Here is an 8,651-nt window from a genome sequence, read left to right as displayed (position 1 = left end):
AGAAAACTAGACGAAGCCCAGAACATTAACCACGCCGTGTATGCGGACGATCTAAGGATCTGGATTGGTGAGGGTCCCCCCGGCGCAATGTAGGGCAGCCTACACATGGGAGCGGAGGTCGTCCACACTTATTCCAACCGATGTGGTTTAGCCTGAAAAATTCAGGGCTCATCAGAATACATAGGACTTGAAGTACAAGTACGAAGAGGATTCCGGAAAAGCTGGCCGAGGCCCTTGGACACATAAGCTTAGAACAAACTCCCCATAATAAAACACCGCATAGGAGGAATATGCAACAGAAAAACAACGCACATATGCTGATTTCTTTCTTCGGTTGTTGCGAATTGGTCTCACACACGCGACACTCTCACACCTTGTGAGCGGTACCAAACCAGCCATACGTCAAAAGTGTGGCCAACGGCTCTCTATGATGTTATTTTATCCCAATGAAGGGCGTTACATTGAGTGCGACTGCGGCACTTCCCAAAGCTGCATACACAAGGAACATCATTGCGCCCAGCATTGTTCTAGCTGAGGACGTAACTTCTTTAACCGAACGACTGTTATACTACCTCAACGTCATTGGATTTCTTGGAGAAAAAAACACCGAGCGTAGTTTTACATCCTTGCTGTAGTTTTTGCGGCTTCCGCAGACAGCACACGTACTTATTATTTTGTTCGCTACTATGAATTAAGTATTAAGGTGCGCATAAGCAATGAAAAGTAGGTTTATACGAGGCGGGGCGTGGAATATAGACACGTACAGAAAAGTGATAACTTCAATTCAGCGTCCCCTTCAACCAAGTGCGAACGTATGTAATAACATCAAACGCGCGAACGTACAAACGCACAGGCAGAAACTCCTAGCGTTTCAGTGACGCGTGGAACCTCGGAACCTTAGCCCTCCTTGTGAAACGAGCCCTGAATCCGGCACAGGCTCACGGCCTATATAGGCTGACCACATTTCGGTCATAACAAATATTCATTCCTCTTCCTCCTACTCTGTACTTTAGCGCACAAATTCAGACTATTAGGGCCAGACAGTTGAGATGTGGTGGGAAAGCAAAATTCCCATCCCTTCCCAAAGTAAGTTTAGAGAAGCGAGGAGGCTTTCTACCGTCAAAACTGCTTCAAACGTGCGTCCAAACCTTTTCTAAAGTGTATCCAACATTCGCTGAAAGTGCGTCAAATCGATCGTCACACTTCAAAGACCCAAATCGCAAATAAAGAGCGAACCCACGCGACGATTTTTCGAGCACTAAGTAAACGCGTGTACGAACGATCTAAGTGCATACCGATACGTAGTTTATGAGATAAATGTGTACTATTGTATTACTTCTACTTGATCGATGCGTTCGTTGACATATCTAGAACCGTTGCTTCTTCGCGATTTTTCAGTACCCGTTTTGACGCAACTAAAGCCAGGGCCCGTTTGCCCGAACGCGATAAGTATAGGAATAAGTTCTCAACTACAACTTCAGCGCTGTCTAGGTAGTAAGTTGTGTGCCCGAAACTGACACAAACGCTCGGTTAAGGTAGCGTTTCCGTCGGGTTTTCTGGCAACCGGCTTATTTGCCGTGGCCGACTTCGACGTATTGGCGTCTTATTCGTAAGCGGGAACTTAATCGCGGACTTATGCGTACAGGCAAACGGGCCCAGGTTTCATGAACGCGCCGTGTGTTGAGCGATCTTCCCGGAACGTTTCAGTACACAAACCGTTATATGGGGAAACGCATTAGTTTTTTGACGGGTCGCACCTGTCCCCCTTAGAAATCTGTCACTTCAAAAACAAAATTAGCACTAAATCATTAGTCCTCTCAAACCGCAGCTGCACATTCCGGGGCATGGTCCAAAAACTACGAACGACCCGTGCACCGCGTCACGAATTCCGACTTCCTTGCTCAGCGTGTTGCTAAGCAAGACAGTTAACTGGACAGCTTTCTCGGGGAGACGTCGACAGCCTTTTAGTTGCTCTAGTTTACTCTAAGGGGGGACGTTCAGGATTAGCAAATCTTCGCTTCCCTCGTTTCTCGGGCGAGACAGATTGTGTGGCGGCCTTTCAACGGAATCGACCAGTGTTACGTAGCTTGACACGGAGGGCGTAGAGCTAGGCCGCACGACTGAGGGCAGCGAGGTGGAGCGGGGTTAAATACCATCCGTGGTTGCACGCCTTCGCGCAGGAACGGAGGGGAGTAGCGGCGGAGGGAAATGTGCGTGCGTACGTGTTTGGGAACGCGTGTACGCACGCTTTAACGACGTTGGGACCCCGCTGAGGTCGGTGTTGAGGGGCGGGCTCCGCTGCCGCCGGACGCCCGCGGGGCGCGAAGCACTCGTGCTAATCACTGCACGAGATTGAGTCTGTTCCACTCGACTCGCTGGCAACGAAAGGCTCTGGTAGGGAGGCCTGAAGTGGCAGTTCTTTGTAGTGAAAAATGTAAAAAAGAAAACTACACACATACGAACACAAGAAAATTCCGTGGCTTAGGCTGTTTTATGAAGAGTGAGTGAGTGAATAAACTTTGGAATTCATGTGTGGTGACTTTTACACGCTATGTTGTGTATCTTAACACATAAGTGTTTAGCAAAGTGCATGTAGTATTTTTCATTGACATGCCGCTACAGTGCTCTTCTTGTCACAAGGACGCTTAAACGAGCTCCCCCAATAAGCTCCCCCAATGAATCGAACTCCGCAGGAATTAACATATTAGGGTGGTGATGTAATTATCCACAAGCTTTTGGAATTTCGTGCGCAAGTGAACAAATGCTACTGCAGTGAGTGGTATCTGCCATCGCTTAGGCCTAGGCTGTTTCTTGAAGAGCGAGACATGAAGAAATTGTATTGTAACGGCGTAATTTGGTCCAACACCTGCCGCTACGGTAGCATGCTTTCGCAGGGAAAAGGTAGAGGCGTTGAAGAGGTTTTAAAGTTAACTGATTTAATTTACGGGTAACATTGATGACATTTAGCACATACAAACTTGAAACAATTACACTTATTACAAAGACGAGAAAGACAGTCAAAAGATTAAGAGTACTTAGCGGGACATGGCTGACTGGATCTCGATCTCCCGGTGGGGAGGGCACGACGACGAGCGGCAGAGTTTCTGAAGTAAGCCCTGGTGCAGGCCGCCCGCCGCTCTCAATAGGCAGAGGCGCCGCGTTATATTCGCTTCAAGTGGTCCGGTGGGGGACGCACCGGGGGAAAAACTGCATCCTGGAGCGTGCGGACGCAATGGAACAAGGCTTTCTGCAGCCAATCGGGGAGACGCTTCTTAGCTCCAATCAGACATGTTCCCGCCAAAGTGAAAAGGAAAAAATCAAACACAGAAGACACAAAGTTCAAACTCAAAGGCGCCCATTTCTGGCAAAAGAATTACTGGTGAGAATAAAGTAGTGCATACAAACTCGAAAGAGGAAAAGACAGGTGGTCGTTTGAACCAGGCCGAGGGTTCGGAGCACAGAGCGGCCCGCGTAGACGCAACGGGGGGTCGGAGACGCCACTGCGCGCGGTAACCTGAGACGGGCCGTCTCCTGGTCGGCCGACGGGCAAACACACGTGCCGGAGCAGTTTCTCAGAAAAAAAGGGGGCCAGGGCCCAGCCGTGTCCGAAGCGTTTTCACACAAAACACTTGGGAGGAAGAGCTCCGGCGGCGAAAACAGAACTTAAAACAACAAGAAAACATCAACAGACCTCCACTTCGCGACAGTATTATAACAGCAAGCGCGATCTTGAGGTCCATTCCAAGAGACAGGTGTCATCAGTTCAGAATGCCTTTGTGCTTGCTGGTGAAATGGGACCGCTGGTGTGCAGTTTCAGGAGGGTACTGGTGTTTTATGAACAGAAAAAACTTATCTTGCATGTCACTAGGAAAATTTTTGTGTTGTGTTACATGACCGCAAAACGCAGTCAGCGTGCGCCAGAATACAGTAATGGGACGCATCATTTATGACAGTTGGGGCATCCGAATAGAATTGTAATGCAGTCCTGAATAACACGGAAAAGGCATAACGAGTAGCACATAAAAAATTTGTTTAGACCGAGCCGTCCTGCTTTGTCATCGTATCGAAGCCTCGCATGGAAATCAACGGAGTGAAAGCAAATGAACATACGGCTATATTTTTTTGCTCGTATACATCAGGATACATGCACTTAATGGCTTGTACTTTATGTGAGACTGCGCTTTGAAGTTCTTTCTACGCACTGTCAGCTGTAGCGTGCTGGGCCGGCGTTGTCGGCCCAACACGCTACAGCCGATGGTACCCGGCGTTGCCCTAACTGACGGCAGGACGTGGAAGCTCCTCCATTACAGGGAATGATTCGGGCCCCGGCATTGAGTTACCCGGCTGAAAAAAAAAAAAGAGAGGAAAGATTAACACCAATCTCTCATAAATCAAGAAAGGCAGAAATTATGAGCAGAGCTGAACTGAATATTGTACTGACCAGAAATAAAGTTATGTATGTGGTGCCCTATATAACCCACTTTCAAATTACATTACGAATTCCTAGAGGCTCTGTCACCGGCGTTAGCTCTGTCTAACAAATCATGGGTGGCGCCACGCGGCCAAGTGAGGAAATCACCCCCCCCCCCCCCAACTTGCACACACCCAAAAGATGTGTAAGGATGTCATCACAGAGAACAGTCACGTTAGAATCCCCGGCATGGCATCACTGAGAAGTGGCCGAGCCTGTTTCACAATCCATGTAGAGCTTTCCGGCTCATGCTAAGCAGTGCGGGCTGTGACCACCTTATGTTGAGACCCTCTTGTTGCACTGGGAAGGATCGTCTTGATAGGCATAGGAATCTAACGCTTTCTCCAAATTTTTGATGAAAATGAATGCTGTAGGTGGGGTCGCAAGTAGAACGGTATGCGAGTTCACGTGGTTCTTGGTCGGCTACCTGGCTGCCCTCCATACCCTCGTGTAGGGGTGGCCATGTGACGTTGTGATGTTTCTTCATCATGAACAGGATAATTTTTCCGGAGTGTTCTACCGGCGGCCAACAGCCTAATTGCCTTTGAGTGTTTATAATAATGTTTGCACTCATTTTCCATTGCTCTGCTTGCTGGATTCGCAGGAGTTTGGCTCCAATTTCCGCTTCTCGTATTCCTGTGTGTATGAGGGACAGCAATCATAAAGATTACCATGGTATAGTAAATGCAGCAACTCTGTTACAAAACGTCCCGTCGAAGCAGAACGTTCTGCATCGAATCAGCGCTATCATGTCATGCATCATAAGGCCTAAACGAAGATGGCATCTGCAACATTTTGCATCTGAACGTTTTGCATCTGAAGCAAAACGTTCTGCGTCGAAGCAGCGCTATCATGTCATGTATCATAAGACCTAAACGAAGATGGCATCTGCAACATTTTTTCCTAGATGAGAAGAGGCTTCTTGGAGGCAGATGCCATATCCAGGTAAGTACTCTATCAGGGCTTTCGTACAAAAACGCTATATGAACGGGAGCACCGAACACGATAACAAGGCACCGCGTTAAGAAGAGGGCGTAATTGATGCAAAGCGCGAGCGCTAATCTGCATACCTCGCCAGCCCGTGCTGAGTTTAAAAGAAGCCGCGTGTTTATCGTAAAAAGTTCTTGCGCACTTTCCGCTTAGCGCGTAGAGTACGGATTCCTCAAGCAATAAGGTGCGAATGGGCACCAATTGCGGGTTATTGTGATGCGAATTCCTGGCGGCGTATCAGAGTGATTATTGTTGTATAGACACAAGTTGGGATCATACAGTGCTGTCTGATTTACGTCAAAGCCTGTCGTGTGAAGTCATTCGACCAACAAATTCTCATTTTTGGGCCTTTTGTCTCTCTACTGCACCGCCTATTGGCCAATTCCACCAGCACACAATTGCGAATGCAGTGCGGGGCGGGCGCCAGAAATGCTCACTTTCTACGGACCTTTGCTCCCTCAAGAGAACGTTCTTTTATTGTGGCGGGTCAGCGAAGCTTAGCAAGAACACGAGAAGAAGGAATTTAAAAGGACGATTGCTCACCCTGTTTGATTCATCCTTGTGTCTTGGTTCAGTTTGGCTGCTTCGCCAAAAGTTTAGATCACCAACTCGCCCGACTGTACAGTCATGGACAAGTGAAACGCGAGTGCCAAAATATGAACGAGAACACAAAAAATTCACGCATCTCCACGAAGTGAATTATGACAAGTAAATTATGACCGTACCACTCATGAGAGTGCTTACTGCTGCTAGAACGATTTCCAATCCAATCCAATCCAATCCAATCCAATCCAATCCAATCCAATTCAATAAAAATTCAGTTTAATCCAATCCAATCAAATCCAATTCATTTCAATCCAATCCGAACCAATGCTCTTCGCGCATGCGCACAACGGCTATCCAAATGCTCTCTCTCTCTCTCTCGCTCTCTCTCTCTCTCTAACCTTTTGTGAACCTGCTATTTCGTTCTTGTTAACCTTTTGTGAGCATTTTGTTCACAGATATTTCGATTTACACGGTGCTGTACCGTGAGCACGGACGCCGTACGCCGAACCGCGGACGGACAAGCCTCGGCTTTAAGGTGCTTCGCCCCTAAAATAGCGTGATTTCTTTCCATGCAATACAAATTGACGCGTGCCTTAATTACAGTAAGAAAGATGGGAAATGTGGCTTTACAAATTTACCAATAGTGCGCCTATACTGAGCCTCCGCGAATTTTTTTTATTCAGTTTTGCGTATTTTGGTTCATATTTTTGTGTTCGCATTTCATTGCTCCATGAATGCCCATCCTTCAACGTTTTTGATCCCGGGCCAACTCATTTCGTTTGTACCAAACTTCCCCTTTCCAGCTCACCGAAAATCTTTCCACTGACTCTTTGTCGGTCTCAGCCTGCAAGTTTAAGCCGACGTTTTCTTCTGCCTCTACAAAGCACATTTCTCGACTTCCAACGTTGTACAGCAAGCAGGTTTGAAGGTTGCGCTGTCTGGGAGCATGGCACGGCCGGGAAAAGGAACAACGCTCGGCGCGCCAGATTGCATCAACCCGCGCGCAGCTCCTCTTTTTTTCCCGCGCCGCTCGCCGTGATGGACGACCCAGGCGGCGCTCGATGCGACGTGTCCTTCCTCCCCGCTTCCCCATCCTGCCGCGGTGAAACGGCGCGCCACGCCGCGGGCTGCACCGGCGGTGCCCGCAGCCGGTAAGGCGCACGTCGGTCAGTGCGAGTTTCACCCGGGCCGGGGCCGGTCGGTCGACGCAGAGGATACGTCACTGGCTATGCTCCTCCGCGCTTCGGCGAAGTTCCGTTTCGCCTTCTGGTTGGCGGTTCGTCGTGTTTCTGCCGTTTCATATCTGGGAGTAAGATTAGAGAAGGCTCAGCCATGATTCGCTTTCGAATTTTCTCCCGCTGTGGAGAGAGCGGTCTCGAAGAATCTTGAGTGGTGTGAGCGCCTTACCTTGGCTGGGATTTACGCGGCTTGAAGACTGCCTGCGCTGAGCCAGTGTCGTCTCCTAAGGCATTAAAAACGCGTGACGGCTCAAAATATTGTTCGGTTTTACGACTAAGAACGTGAGTCCGCAAGTGCAGAACACCTCTCGTGCTTCGAGCACACAGCATACATCAAGTATCTCGCAATACCTCGGTTTCACCTTCGTGATCCCCTCGGACCTTAGCAGTAACAGTAAGTGGAATAACCAGGTGACCACCTCACAGAGGCTTCACGAAGATCCAGCATGCAGTGATTTCAGTGGCGACACGTTGTCGGCAGATGCAGTCACCACGATGGTAGAGCATCCCTGCTGACCTCGCATGAACCTGTGCAAGCATGGATTGCGCAAGTTGGATCGGCGCCGACAAGGAGCCCTCTGTGGTTAGTGGGTACTTGCCGACAACCACCGAGTTAGTTCCACGTCGTGGGACAATAAGAACAGCCACCACGGGGTTAGATGCAGTAGATGGTGAATCAAAGGCAGGCTGTCCAGTAGGGGACATCGCAGCTCCGGAACCGGGAGTGGTGCGAGTGATAGCCGACTTTGTAGGCGTTGCGTACGCTACCCTCGCTTCGTGCCTCCGTTCTTGTGGGGCAAGTGCCCTCGTGACCTCAGGTGGGGATGCGGGGAACTCCACAGCTTGTGGACAACGCAAACATCGGCTCCATCCTCAGCAGGAGCAGCGGCATAAACAGCGTGAAAGTGTCCGGCGTGCTCGTGATCCCGCGCGTTTCGGCGACGTCGAAGATGGGAGGTGTGGCGGTTGTGTGGTGGCTAGTTTGCCGGCGCTGTGCGCCGGTGTTGTGGCGGTGTTGTGCTACCTCAATTCTCTCGACGGTGAGTTCGTGCACGACGACATGGTGGCGGTGGTTGGTAATCCCGACGTGACCGGTGAACACCACCGGCCGCGGATGCAGCGGTCGCCCTCTCCTCTCTGGGTGAACGATTTCTGGGGACGACCTATGGCCGATCCTCAGAGTCACAAGTCATACAGGCCGCTGACAGTTTTCAGCTTCAGGTGAGATGACGTTTTTTAGTGCCGCGTGCTGACAGTTATATTTCTCAAATGTTTTCAGCTTTTTCTCGGCTGAATTTAGGTTTGCAACCGGCATCACTGTAACGAGCAGTTATGAACTTAGAAATAAATGGCAGTACAGGTGAAGAAAATGCTGGAGCACTGTGGAAGGAAATCGTCGGCTTTCC

General features: G+C 49.5%; 1 protein-coding gene across 1 annotated transcript in view; it reads left to right on the top strand.

Moving 5' to 3' along the window:
- Positions 1–7,196: 7,196 nt before the first annotated feature.
- LOC144162582 (protein O-mannosyl-transferase TMTC1-like) overlaps positions 7,197–8,651 on the top strand; it is a 144,578-nt gene continuing 143,123 nt past the window's right edge. The window contains exon 1 of the mRNA XM_077693174.1: positions 7,197–8,466. Coding sequence (XP_077549300.1) covers positions 7,784–8,466 — 683 coding nt within the window. The 5' untranslated portion in view covers positions 7,197–7,783. The remainder of the gene's footprint in view (positions 8,467–8,651) is intronic.

The sequence above is a fragment of the Haemaphysalis longicornis genome, unplaced genomic scaffold, assembly GCF_048455015.1.
Source record: "Haemaphysalis longicornis isolate Haplotype H1 unplaced genomic scaffold, Haemaphysalis longicornis Haplotype H1 scaffold_12, whole genome shotgun sequence".
NCBI classification, from domain to species: Eukaryota; Metazoa; Arthropoda; class Arachnida; order Ixodida; family Ixodidae; genus Haemaphysalis; species Haemaphysalis longicornis.
This window is presented reverse-complemented; position numbering and strand designations above follow the sequence as displayed.